This window comes from Gallus gallus, chromosome 3 (genome assembly GCF_016699485.2).
Source record: "Gallus gallus isolate bGalGal1 chromosome 3, bGalGal1.mat.broiler.GRCg7b, whole genome shotgun sequence".
Taxonomy (NCBI): domain Eukaryota; kingdom Metazoa; phylum Chordata; class Aves; order Galliformes; family Phasianidae; genus Gallus; species Gallus gallus.
In genome coordinates this window covers 21,363,222-21,377,423 of record NC_052534.1, presented here as the reverse complement: position 1 = coordinate 21,377,423, position 14,202 = coordinate 21,363,222, and the positions used below count along the sequence as shown (strand labels likewise).

The 14,202-nt window shown below is 39.9% G+C and overlaps 1 protein-coding gene across 6 annotated transcripts in view; it reads left to right on the top strand.

The window, feature by feature from the left end:
* RPS6KC1 (ribosomal protein S6 kinase C1) overlaps positions 1–14,202 on the top strand; it is an 89,086-nt gene that overhangs the window by 41,988 nt on the left and 32,896 nt on the right. For 5 of the 6 annotated variants that reach the window (XM_046939648.1, XM_046939647.1, XM_004935324.5 and 2 more), the window contains one exon: positions 7,103–7,195. The exons of the other annotated variant lie outside the window; for it this stretch is intronic. In XM_046939648.1, coding sequence (XP_046795604.1) covers positions 7,103–7,195 — 93 coding nt within the window. The remainder of the gene's footprint in view (positions 1–7,102; positions 7,196–14,202) is intronic. 6 annotated transcript variants of the gene reach the window in all.

Genomic DNA, 14,202 nt, shown 5'->3' with positions numbered 1-14,202 from the left:
TGTCTTAAGCAGAAACACCCTTATCTGTACTTGTGCAAAAGATAAACAAAGCTTGTTCCAAGACGCCCTCAATAAATTTCTACTTTGCCCTTCCCCAGCCATCTCCATCAGGACTTATCTATTCTTACTTTAGATCTTTACTGCACTCATGTGAAACTGCATGTAGGTGACTGCTCTATTGTAAATATAAAATTTACCAACTTCCCATCTCTTTGTGTTTGTATCAGTTAAGGGCAAATAGCACAGAGGATTATTGCTCCTTAGGTTGCACAGATCCAAAAATGCTGTAAGGAGGCTCCGGCTACTAAAAGGTGAAGCATTATCAAAATCTTACTGCATAAAAAGTAAATTAAAAAAGCAAAACCAGTGATTTTTAAAAGTAACTTTTTCTGTGTTGAGAGCCCTCAAGTACATTTTTTTGAGGATGTTCCAAATGAGATATATTTTGTGAGATTTGGAGTCTTGCTGCTGCTGTGAATTGTACTTTGAACAATTTAGTATTTTGGACTGATATGAACTCCTACCAGGTAGTCTTTCTTTGGGTCAGACGCCCCTGAAAGTGGGGAAGAATCTATATTGAATGGAAATCTCAGTATGTTTGGAAACTACAGAACAAGGAAAAAAAAAATCACCAAGAACAACCTATTTTTACCCTTTTATAAGTTTGAAAACTAATTGCAGTTGGAAAAGAAGAAGAAATAGGTTGCGTTTTTGTATGTGGGCTTGAGAAATATTTCCTCTTTTGCTGTACTGAGTAAGGCAAATGTCTTCTTTGTAGATCCAAAAGAAAGTTAAACTAATTGGAATAAGACAAAAGGAAAAAAAAAAAGTAATGAGACTAGAAAGTCAGTCTTCTTGAAACTCCAAATTGACAAGCTAGGGCAAATCTGAATGTTCTACTCTCCTTTTTATGATAAAAAAATTTTTTCTAGGCGGTGGCTTTGTCTTCCCCATGGCACTGTTTTCCCTTTGTATTTTAGTTCCATTTATTTGCTACTCTTTATAACACTGAATCCTGACTTTTGTCTTAGAGCTGTTGTAATTTTCTGGCATCAAGGGCAGATAATGGTGTTGGGTCATGATGGTTGTGTTGGAGAATGACTTGTCTCTGAGTTTATAGCTGAAAATTAATTGGAAGAAGGACTTCCCTAAATTGTTTTAAGGGTGAAGAATTGGCATGTTCTTTACTTTGGCTTTCAGGACAGGAAAGGATCTTAGAAAAAGAAAAATGTGACTCCCTGTACAGTGTTTGCAGATCAGGCCTGAATTCTTTCACCTTAATTACCACTTAATTACGTAATTACCTAATTACTTAATTACTTAATTACATCTTCTTTAGTCCCCAAGGTAGATTTTTGTGTGTGTGTGAATTATTCCATCCCATGTAGGCAGTGGCAAAGTGTACTGAAATGACCTGTATCTGTCCATGGGGTGATCTGTGGGAGATGTTCACTCGTGGAAACATGCAGATATTTTGCATGTGTCTCCTATAGAAATTAAGTCTATAGTTTAGAAGATTAGTGTGCACGTTCCTTGTACTAGTTAGCTTCTGAACTGCCGTAAGCATGGCTTTGGTCAAGGCTGGGGCAAGGCTGTTCTGTTACTGGTAGCATCTCTTACTGTTGTAAGTCCAGCAGACTGATCCCATCTCTTGTTCAAATGCTGGTGCTTAGACAGGATATCTATGCAAATGTTTAAATAAGACTGTACAAATCTTTGTTTGCCCACATGGGTCAGCAAAGAGGTCTCTCCTCTCTTCCTGCTTGTTAGAGTGATCCTGAAGTGTTTGCGATGAACCATTGCTTTAGTATATATATGATGCCTTTACTAGAATCATGGCCAAGTTTTGTCACACCTCCAGGTGTAATAGACTCCTGGAATTGCCTGTGCCTGTATTATGATGGGCAGGGTGCATTTCTGGCAAGGGAAACATGATTCAGTGCAGGGAACTTCATGGAATGTGAAAGTGCTGAAACTTTCAGCACACTGGAGGAAGAGGCTTGGTTAGATAGCAAGAATAAATACTTCAAACAGTGTTTCTATTCATCACCTGATGTTGAAAGGCTGAAATACTTTGTTACTCGTGACCAATGTAGGTAGTCTTGTGTTTCTGTTGTGCCCTTACAAGGAACAGGGTGAGCAGCTTCAAAACCAGGCTTATCTGGCCTTCATAGATGTGACATTTTGCTTCTTTCTCATCTACCAGGCAGAAAAATGTCCAGCAAGGGAAGAGGTAAGCTCTGAAGTGTGGGTCTAGTATTTGTCTTGCACATCTCTGCTTCTCATGACTCACAAAATCTACCAGGCACATGCTGAGCCACATGAAGCAATCTTAAAAGGCTATGTGTTACAAATATAATCCAAGCCCTGCATTTACCATCTGAACACTAAGTGGCAGTGAGGCAGAGGGTCTTCTCCTGGGGCCCTGTGCAGAAGGAAGCGAGCTATTCTTCCATGGCCTGAAATGCCATGCTCTTGCCTCATTGAAGACCAGATTTCTCTAGAGGCAATAGCCTGGTGTTTCAGAACTGCAAAGAAAAAGGTTCTTTGATGCCATGGAAACCAAACAAAGAATGGTAATAGTTTGCTACGTCTCTTGCCTCAGCAAAAAGCCAACAGCGTACCCTCAAGGATAGCATCCTTAGCAACCACCCTGCTGCTGACAAGTCTAAGTGGTGAAGAGAGAAACACAAGAGGACGTGTTTGAAGATCTCTTGGCACTGTTGAGAAAGGTTACAAGCAGCGGGCTTAAGGATGGATAGAGGATTTCTTAAGGCTGAGAAGCAGCACAGGGAATAGACGCAATTGTGACTGACCATGAACTGGGAACTCACTTGACAAGGTATTGTAAACATTGAGGAAAGCCTTGCTGTGATCTGTAGGAGTGGGAGATGTTGAGGGACCTTCTAAAGATTGTAAACAGGCATGCAGACCTTATGGAAAAACATGCTTCTGCAAACACTTTCCTGCTCTTCCTCAGCACTGCACAGCAGCCTCAAGAGCCTTCTTGACAATAAATACTCAAGAATGCTGGCAGCAGCAGGCCATTTTGCAGGTTCTCAAGCTTTGTTTTTCTCTTTTGCCTACTTACGAGTAGCAAGCTTTGAGGGAGTCACCTCCAAGCCTGAGAGAGAGAGAGCTTGGTGCAGCGGCCTTTGAATTGCATTGGATTGGCCACTAGAGAGCTTCAGCCTAGCATAGCTGTCGACTATGAGCACAGATATACATACAGGCTATGGTCTGTTTTAACTCTGGTATTTTTATAATGCGTATCTTCTTCACTCTTTGAAACTATTTCTAGTTCCACTTACGCCATTTATTTTATATTTGGATTGTCTCTTTCTGCACCATTACAAAAGCTGTTATCCTCTAAAATGTCAGATATTTTCAATTTTCAAAGCAGTTTCGTATTGAGTATTACAGGCAAACTCAGTGCCTAACAGGAAAAATGTTCTCCATTTTTTGCAGTTATTTCATAAGATATTGTACTTCCTAAAATTATCACTAAATGAGCATAAAAACTGCAGAAAGTGTAAAGAAAATACACTGCTATAGTTTTCTGTGATGCAAATTTAACGTAAAATAGAAATTCTGTCTCAAGGCTACCCAAATCATTCTGCATTCCAGTCATCTGCTGATTCTAGATGTACATGACCCCAGCTGTGTCCCAGCTTCATGGAAGATACAGTTGCAAATTGGTGGTCACTGGGGACCTTCTGAAGCACACCTTAAACTAGTCTTTGTTCAGATGCATGCAGAGATGCAACGTGTTTTTCACTTGGTGCAGAATTAGGATGCCCTATTAGACCAGGAGAGCTGGAAACTGTTTCACAACCATCATGTGGAGCCTTGCATCTCAGGCCAACAGAATCTGCTTCAAAATGAAGAATCTCTTTGCTGAAGTGACGGTTTTGGCCATGCTATGAGGGGTGGTGACTGAAGTCATCAAACACTGACCTCTGCGTGGTGAGGGGAGATCTCATTTTGATGTGCAGCTCAGAGCTGAGCTCTGCGCTGATGTTTGTGAAAGTGCTCTTTTTCTAATCCTGAAATTCTGTGAAGACTGCTGTCAAAGGTTGCAGAATCAGCAGTAGAATTGTATCCCATCAAATGTTGTTTGTGTCACCAGGCTAGGGATAGAACTCTTATCTTCAGTGAGGTTAACATGAGAGGCTCTTGTAATGGCCAACAGTGATGCTGAAGTTAAGACAAGAGCTATGCTTCATTGTGTATGTTCCAAAACTAGAGCCTTTTGAAGACACGCGGTGGACATAAATTGCTGCATCTTTGAAATGGCCAATATCACAATTACATCATCCTTTTCCACTTGAAGTTAGCACCAGCTTACCAAAAGGTGATGGTGGGAGAGGAACTGCAGGACTTGGGATACTGATCCCTAGTCAGGTAACCCCAGCTGGCTTCTGTTGTGAAGCTGAGTGTAGTCTGGAAATGCTTAGCAGCCGGAGAGAAAGTCCTAGAATACCTGAGCAATATGCTGAGCATTTGGACAGGTTGCTGAAGATATACTTCAGATAGTTCTGTGGGTATAGGTAGTCTGACACTTCCATTAGAACATAAATGCCTTATTTCTAAAGGCAGATTAAGTCTTTGACTTTTTGTTAGCCTCTTTCCTGTTTTTTTTTCCTTTATTCCTCTGGTTTTGACAAGCAAGCTGTCCTTTAGTTACTTTTCTTATTGCTGGCAAGATGCTGAGCTTGGGTTTTTCACTCTGTTCAGAGGAGCAGACATATAATGCTTAGTTGCTATAGTTCTGGAAATTGAGTATTTAGAGCTTGTTCTCACGATAGAATGTGATGCCTTTCCATCTCTGGGGTCAGCTACTAGACTTTGCAATGGTGAAACCAAACCACTTAAGAGAGCAAAGAAGAAGAAAAATAGCCTGGAACTTATAGAAATAGAACAGCTACTGGGAACTGTAGAGACATTAATGTTATTAAGCATGTTAAGGTAAGAAGCAATTATAGAATGCACATACGGAGAACAGTGTGTATGTACTGTTACTGACTGTGCCATCATTGGTGATATTTTAGAGAAGAACCCAAGAATATGTACTGTTTTACTTCAGACTCTATGCACGTAACGGGTGCAGAAGTCCAGTTCTGTAGCACTGGTAGACAACTGTTAACTTCTGTGGAGATGTATGAGCTTAATTCATGGTTGGTATGTTGTGCATAAGAGAAAGTTTTGAAAGCATGATTATCGAGCAGTGTTATAAAAAAGTAATAGCTTGTAAATGGAAGTGGAAATCTCTTACAGTAGTCCTGAGAATTTTGAAATATTTTCTTTCATTAAGCATATTCCTTAGAATGCTTTTGAAATCATGTCGTGATTAAACTCTGCATTAGCAGAACTCTGTTTCAAAGCATCTATTTTTTTTTAATGCAGAAAAATAACACACACTTAAAAAACTTAAAATACAAGTCAGAAAAAGAAAGCCCCCTTGACCTTCCTGGTAGCTTACTAGCATGTGGGACCTAAGGTGGGTCTGGAGAACAAACATGCAGAATTATTTCCTTCTTTGTACTAAAAGCTTTAGTGATTTGTAGAACCTGGGCTGTTTTCTTCTGAGTGCTGTCAGTACTCAGCAGTATCTACGTGACAAGAAAAATCACAAGAGCCAGTCAGTTAAATGAAGATAAATAATAAACTCTTTTAAACCAAGAGCCCAGTAGATGGACAAAAAGAGAAGTACACCTTTGGAACATGTTCCAGGCTTTTGGAATGTGGGTTTTTGACCCTTTCTGTTGAATTTCACAGGCAATGCTAAGATAGGAGCTGCTCTGGGGAAACAATTTGGAAGGAAATAAGGTGATTGACAACGTCAAGGGAAACTGATTTTGAGGAGAAATATGAGGAGGTGCTCTGGACCTTGAGGATAGCACAGTGAATATATTGGAGGGCAAACACAGTGTGGGTAGGAAATGGAATAAACTGGCTTAGTGTCTCCAGTTTTTCTGCAAGTTTCTGATCATTAAGGGAAATTTCATTTTTTTCCTGATACTTAAGCATTTTATCCACAACAGAATTACTTACCAGTCGTTTTCCTTTGCAACATATTTATTAATAATGTCTCAGGATACTGACAAATGAGATAAACAACTTTTGACTTTCAGAAATTTAAAAATCAAGGAGTTTCACCTTCCTCTTCCTTTACCTTTGTGCATTAGAAGGAGAGACCTGGGGAGGCTGGGTTAGGCTTAAAAAGAGTTTTGTGTTCAACAGCTTTTCAAATGAATTTATCAGATTTGGGAGGAAGGGACTCTGGTCCGTGGTTCTAGTAGAAGCTGCATGTTGAATTTTTAGAGGAGGATCTAATGAATTCTCTCAGTTTGCAACTAGAAACTTCTGAAAATGTTTGTTAATGTGCCAGAGGTAAATGTGATGCTTAGAGATTGAACTTTGTCTTGAAAGACTTCTGCTTTAAACACTGTTCCCTCCTCTGCCAAGCAAACTTAGAGTCTGCCCTGAGAAATTACAAACTATAACATCGACAAAAGTCTCTGCATATTAAATACTTGAACAGTTAGCACCTGCTGATTTTCTTGTTAATTTCTAGATTAATGTGATGTAACTAGCTTCCTTTTCCTAAGGCAATATTAGAAATTATTTCTATTGTACACCTTGCTATTAAAAGGGTTTCATAAAGGTCATCAGAGAACAAGAGAATTCTGTTTATAATCCTGTGTTTTATGTTCTTCAAACTTAAAAAGCCTCTAATTTACTTTCTCATCTCCTGTGATCTCTGAATTATTTTGTATCTATAATAGCTATAAGGCTTTGATTATTGGGATGGGTTAAGAATTCAGCAATTGATTCAACCAGGTTCTGTTAAGCATAGAAAGTATAAAAAGTCATTATTTTTTCTTTTTTAAATTTTGTTTTCGATGTTATCTTGGTTTTATTTACTTGCAAGTTGTTTTATTTCCCCCAACTGAGAACAAACAGAAAACTTCTCCTTTCATCTTCACTCTCTCTGATTTATGATAAATTTAGTTTCCTTCGGCCTGGCATTTGCTTCAGCAGGCAGTCTTCCTTCAAGTACCACCCTGATTGATGTGTAATCTTTGATATCTTCCATTAGCCTCCAGGATCACTAAGTTCAAGGCCCTCTTGGAACCTAAGGAGCCCTGCCGAGGAACTGAAGGCCTTCAGAGTCCTTGGGGTGATTGACAAGGTAATTCTTCAGTGTCTCTTCAAGAGTTCAGTCATAAATCGACTGCATGCTGACATTTTGTCTTTGAAGCTGTGGATCTTAAGGATATGAAACAAAAGGGGAAAATGACTCAAATGCATCTGCACTTTAAAATAACAAAAGTAGAAGAAAAAAGGCTTTTATCTGAGCAATTCATGTAAGGTCATGCAAAATATATTTGAGCTAAAGGATGAGATACATGTTTGGTGGCATTCAATAGGATGAGGCCTGTTTTTTTGAAAATGAATCATGGTTACAGTACTGGGGTAAGGACGAGTTGATGTGTTTCCAGTTGAATAAACTGGTGGACATTTGAAATACAGAAAGGTAAAAATTCCCACTTTGGAGCTATCATTTAAAATGGTGTTAGAGGGACAACAAATGTTTGTTCTCCATCCCTGAGAATTTGGAATTGAAATCCCCAGCAAAGACATGGATTGATCAGTGAAGCCAAGCTTCTTTTTGACACATGCAAGTAATGTCAGCCAAAATCCCAGGGTCATGTTCCTCTATAAACAGTGAAGGACCATACAGATTTTTTTGCAAGCCTGATTAAGAGACCAGAAGGATTTCAGCTTTGTTTTGATAACACTGATTAGTTATCACCTAACCAAATACTTCTAAGATGATGCATTATTCAGCAGTGTGACAGTGGCTAATGTAAGACTGCAAAGGTTCATTTCCTTCTTCTATCCCAGTTCCCTTGTGTTTTTTGAGTTCCTTGTATAGTCTCTGGTTTGTGCTTGGTGTAATTGATGCGTGACCAATTTATGCATTTCTAACTTGTATCAGAAAAGCTATTCCATCTCTTTCAGATCTGTATTTCTCCTTTCTTGTTAGACTGAGCCTAGCTACTGGGATAAATCTTTGTCTTTCTTTGCCTGTATTGTTGTAATTATGTGGATAAGTTGATAACTTCTCCTCAGAGGGCTGTATACATTGGGCGCTATGGCTGTTTTTGTCACACATAAGGATTTCTCATCCTTGAATTTATTTGATCTTCTTTGCTCTGTTTTTTAAGTACTGACTTCACCCTGTGTTTCTCCCTGTATACGTGTCAGAGATGGCTTTGAAAGAACACCTGTTTGATTGGTAGCGTCCAACTAAACGCCCATGTCATGGACCTTGTGAATTAGTCTGAAAGTGTAAGGCTACAGAAGTGTTGGAAAGGAACTGAGAAAAGCCTTTCCCATATTTTTGTATAGGAAAAAGGAGCAGTGACTGGAGAAGACACTGGTTCTTGGAGTCGAGGTTTTAGAGTCCTTAGCATTGTGAGGTCTTCTAGATATCTCTCAGAACATTTCTTAGGTGTGAAATGAAGGTACCCATATCTTTGAGGCAGAGCTGGGGAGAATTAGTGTTCCAAGGATGACAGAAATACAAGATCTTAGTGCTGGAGATGCGTGTGAGGAGTGGTCCAAGGGAACAGGCCTGTGTATACAGCTGTATGCTTGTGTGTAAACAGTATTATAGGGGTCGGAGTTAATGTTTAATTACTGTGTGGAAAAGGGAACAGTATTCCTTCAGCTGTCTTTGTACTTTGCACACATGCTTCCAGATTATCCTTATTACACTTAGTCTTGTCTTTTATCTTTTGTTTCTAAGTATTCATCCAGTCGTGAGGCAAATGAAAAGGTGCTCTAAGTTCAAACATTCAGTGTGTGTGATTGGTGAAGCAAAAATGCATATGTGTATCCATGTCCTGGAAATTATGCCCCTGCCTTTGGTTTAAACCACCATCTCCCTTCCTTCCTCACTATCTTTTTTTTTTCCCTCTTTCTCTGCTTGCATGTACCCTATAAAGCTCATGTCTGGAGAAATCCAAATTAATAGGCAAGTTTCTGATGCAAGTATCCTTGCTGAGGCATAGTGTGTTTGTTCTTGAAAATCAATTCTGATTTTCAGGGATGGCGTTGAAGATGCTGTGTTTCTGCACTCAAGTCTATAGCTGATTCAGCATTACCCAGAATTTTGCCTGAAAATAGTCTCCTGCTATTTCTGACCCTGAGGTAACTTCACTGGTTTCAGCAGAGAATGGGTGTGTGGATAGTAACAAGCCATTGACATTTTACTGCTGTCTTGCTTACACATGGGCGAGACTGGCTTAAGCACACTGGATGGAACGTGGTGGTAGGTGACTTCCAGAGCTGTTCTTCCACTGCTTGAGGCCGGGGCTGGTGTCTGTGGCAGTGCTGACTGGAGCAAACCAGCTGTTAACTCTCACTCATCAAATGCTGAAAGGTTCAGCGCCTCACCTGAGAGTAATGTCTGTCTTTGTTCTTCTTTTGATGCCACTTGAAGTGTTTGGAATTGGCTTCCTGTTCACAGATAAAATGCTTATTGCTACCTGAAATGCTGGGTTTTTCAATTTTTTTTTAGACTGGGCAAAATATTGGACATTTAATTTTAGTCTGGTTTAGAGATGTGCCATCTTTTCTTCTCTTATCTGCCTTTCCACTTTCCTTGTTACCTGAATAATCTTTGCTGTGTTGACCCCTCTTCTGCTGAAGGTGAGAGAGTTAGGGATTTTAGCATTATTAAAATCCTGAACGTGCTGTGAAAATTCATAGTAGAGCACCCATAACAGTGCCTTGCTTTTCACCCTTTGCTTCTGCTATCGTACAAAGGCTGTGGGTGTAAATCCAACTGTTTTAATAGACTTGAGAGGATCTGTGCTAGTGCTTGAGGAAACCATGTTTCTTAAATTCTACTGCTCCCGTGCTTGCTTCCTTCACAGTGCCAAAGGTTAACTAGATGGTGTTTGCAGGTGTTTCATGGGAAGAATCTAGTGGATGGCTTTCTGAAAATAAAGGTTTAATCTAATGCTGATGTTGCTCTTGTCCTGCAACTGTTGTAGGCTCTCAACTCAGTTGCTGATTGGCAAGCACAGCTCGTACTAATGTTACCAGAGGTACCACATTGAAAACATGCTAATATCTAAATATTTTAGCTACTGTTATCACCAACCAGAAATGATCAATCATTTTACTGGTTCATGTACCTTAAAGTACAAAACTTCTTTTTGGAGTACCAAAGACTTTTGCTTTCAAAATTTGACTAATTAAAAATATGAGTTGCAGATTCTGTGCTGAGTTTGTGCCCTAGGCAAATCTTTCCTTTGAAGCTACAACCGGCCCCTGAAGAAACTACTTTGTTACAGTGCTGCTGGATACCTTAACAATGCTGTTTCAAGCCCAATTTCTTATTCTTTAGAACCCTGTTATTTAGATTCACTCCATTTAAAGATTCATCTTGAAAGCAGAGTACATTAAGTAATAACTATGCCTCTGTAGCCAATGACTGTCTTTTATGTCTTTTCTGTCCCCTCCCCTAGACTCTCATCAAGCCATATCGTCCGTATTGCAGTGGTGTGCTGTGATCAGTCTTTGATGAATGTCTGTACATTTGAGCTTGTTGTTCGGTACGCTGTTTGTTAAGCTTCCTCACACAACCATATCAAATAAAGTAGCTCTCATCAAGGCATTGCTAACATTATTTTGGGAGTTTCTGAGGGGGATTCTGGAAATGATTATTATTTTTTTTTTTCTGAAGAACTGGAAGTAATTATCTTAATCTGTAGTACAGATTATGTTTGTGACTGTTGTGCTGCTGTGAGAAGTCATAACTGATTTAATATACTGTGATGAATTGACCTTAGAAATGTGTAGAATAACCAAATCAGGGGTAATTGTTCAGAAAATGTGATTACTACCTGTCTACTTGATGAGCAAAAGTGCAAAAAAGCACAAATATAAAGAATCTGGAGTTCACATGTATGATCTGCAGACACAGTTGAATTCAAACAGGTTGTGGCTAGTTTTAATGGAGTTCAGTCAGAGAATAGGAGAAATGGGCTCTTTTATGGCAGTGTGTGCGCTGTGCATGAGTGTTTCATGTTGATGTGGCTATGACCATTTAGCGCCTACTAGAAACTTAAATATTCAGTGCTTTATGTGGAGGTGAGTTTAAAGAATGCTGCAGTTGTAAAAGTGAATTGACTGCAGCAGATGTTTGCTCTCACTTGGCTCTTGGGTGCACGTTGCCAAGCTTCTTTCAGCCATCTTGAGGATCTGAATGAGAGGCTGTGTGCATATGAGGGGTAGCGGGGAGTGGGGGGAGAGGGAAGGAACTGTAATAAACAGTGTGAACAAGTTCAGACATTTGTTCTTGTTTCATAATGATGCTTAGAAAGAGAAACTGGCTGAAAACATTACAAGGAATTGACCAGGTTTTAGCTTGCAAAAAGATGAACTTTCCTTTCTGTTACAAGCAACTGAAAGTATTAAAAAACTTCAATTTGAAATACTCTGCTTTCTTAGTATTTGCATTAATTAAAGCTGCACCTTTTGTCTTTTAAGTACTATTACAACAAGTCATGGAATGTACAAACCTTAAGTTCCTTAGAATAATGGTGTGAAGGGAGGAATAATTGCAAACTGAAGATAATTCATATTGCACAGGTACGAGGATAAACAATAATCGCATTTTTCATCCATATTAGCCAAATGTAATCTCTTTTTGCAACAACAGAGGAAGATGAGTGAGAGTCTGAGTGATGTAATCTGAAAAGTTGACAAGAATAAATCTGTGTTAAGCAGATCTTTTAATCCTGGTAGCCTTGACAGCCGGCACAGCTGAGGAGAGCTGGGGGAATTGCGTGCCTGTTTCTACCTCACCACCGCTGTGTCCTCAGCACAGCAGTCGGCCTTTTGCCCAGCCTGCCGAGGGACTTTCATGGAGTCCCACGTGCTTGTTCTAGGATCGGGTCGCCAACTTGTCTCCTTCCTAGTCGTCTGTCACTACCCATAATGGCATTTTCCTGCCCACTGGTGATATAAATGCAAGGAAAAGCTCCTAGGTGAGCATCTGACACCTGCGAGTTTGTAGGACTTCTGCCAGAGGATTTGTCCTCTGATGGGATTGCGGTTGTTCAGGAGGTAAGGACCAAAGTCATTCTGTGACCCACCAGTGACATTCTTATGTGGGGTGTCTTCAGTGTAGAAAACCAATTTAAAAAACAAAATAGAGCAGCTTTTAAAGTAGCCCCTCAGCTGTAGTGTATCTTCAAAACCCTTTAGGTGTCTGATACTGCAGTAAGGAATTCTGTTCTTTTTTATTTGATCAGGCAACAGCTATTTTTCAACCTATGTTAGTGAACTTAGTCACGTTTGTGTAAGTGAATGTTTTGAGGTGTTTATTTTGATCAGTGTTAAACCTCAAGTAAATCGAGCAGCACAAATATGTTCTGTGCCATGTTCTGGAAGTAGGGATTCTGGAAAAACATCAATATCATATACTGGGGGGAGAGGGAGAAACAAAAACAGAAAAGAAAGGAGGTCCGGGAAAGCAAATAACAGCGGTATGTTAGAAGGCTGCATTTACATTAAAGCCACCTGCAGGAGAGCAGTGCATTTAGCAGTTCTTAGTTCTTGCAGTAGTGTCCCGCGCGACCTTGGCTGGGTGCTTGGTGGGGTGACTGATGGTTCACCGCGCTCTTTTTTCCTGGTGACTTGCCTGTTGCCTGCCTCTGGGTCTGTGATTCCCCTTATGCTGACTTCTGCAGTATTCCTTCGGTCTCTTATCTCAGGGCTTTGATGCATATGTTCTGAAGGTGGCCACTGTGACTTTGGGTGGCAGCAGATGGTAAACCTTCAGGCTGCCACCGGCTATACTGGTGTTAAGTTAGAAACTTAACGTTTGATGAAGAATCAGTAGTGCATATGAAAGAGCTTTTACTGCAGAAATATCTTTTAATTAAAAAAAATTAGCATACTGAAACATTTGCTAATTTCCGTGCATTTAAAAATCCTGAAATTAACTGTTTTCTTAAAGCCAGACTATCGTTATTTACCAGGCAGGTTTTATTTTGTTTTTCTCCAATTAATTGTACCTTCTGCACTGAATTTATTTTAATTTATTTTCTACTAAGCTGTTGGGTACACTGTAAATTAAATCTAAGAAGCTAAATGTTTTAAGTAGCTGCTGTCAGCATCAGTATTAAGCCTTGACTTAACCCCCCCTCCCCAGCAGAGCAAACCAAACAACAAAAACCCAAACAAACAAAAATCTTAAAATCACAAGTAGAAAAGTGTTGCTATCTGCTAGTTTACTGAGATGCTGCCATGCAATGTTGCTGTGTTCACCTGTGTTTTATTATGTGCCTGAGAACTTAACTGCTTACACAAAATAGGGATGAGTGGTGTAGACACTTATTTACCATATACATTTGTGGAAATTGCTATTTTGCTGTCAGATTTGTTTTTTTTTTTCCCCCACACCATTTTGAGCTCATCATCAATGCACAAAAATAGGGAAAAAATGGGTAAGCAACAGAGCTGCAAAAGCCAGCGTGATGTGTAGACCTTGACTGTGTTTGTACATTAGTATTACAAATAGGATTTTGCCTGGTCTCCTTTTGTGTCACAGTCTAGTTGCTCAGTGCCCAGGAATGCCCTGCTGTGCATTTTTCTCCCTCCCCCCTGAGATTAGGATGCTGCATGTTACAGCTCATTGTTATGAGGTATTAAAAATTACACCTTACACAGAAGTTGTCATCACCGAAACAGGTTCCATCAGCTTACTGCAAGCCAGGAGCAGCCCAGTCTAGTACAGGCATCTCAGTGTGATCTGCTCTGGGGAAGGACAGAGTTGTGCAATGGGGAATGTTTTGTGGAATTCTGTTTTGTCCCACTGTGTCGTTCTGGTGGAGGTTTGTCATTTTGTATTTTAAAAAGGACTCTTAGAAAAAGAATTGCCGATGAACTTGCAAGCATTTCCCTTTTGCAATGGGAAGAAAATGTGAAGGTATGCAAATAGGTAAGACTTGTTGGGGTACATGGTTGTCCAGAACCTGGCTATGAAGAGCAAAGCAAGGAAGATAAGTTGGCACTTGGGTCAATGATGGTGTTACTGTTGGGCAGCAGCCTGGATAATGCATCCAAGGGCTGCTCACCTTGCTTTGCTCTGTTCATCTGATACGAAGTCAAGCA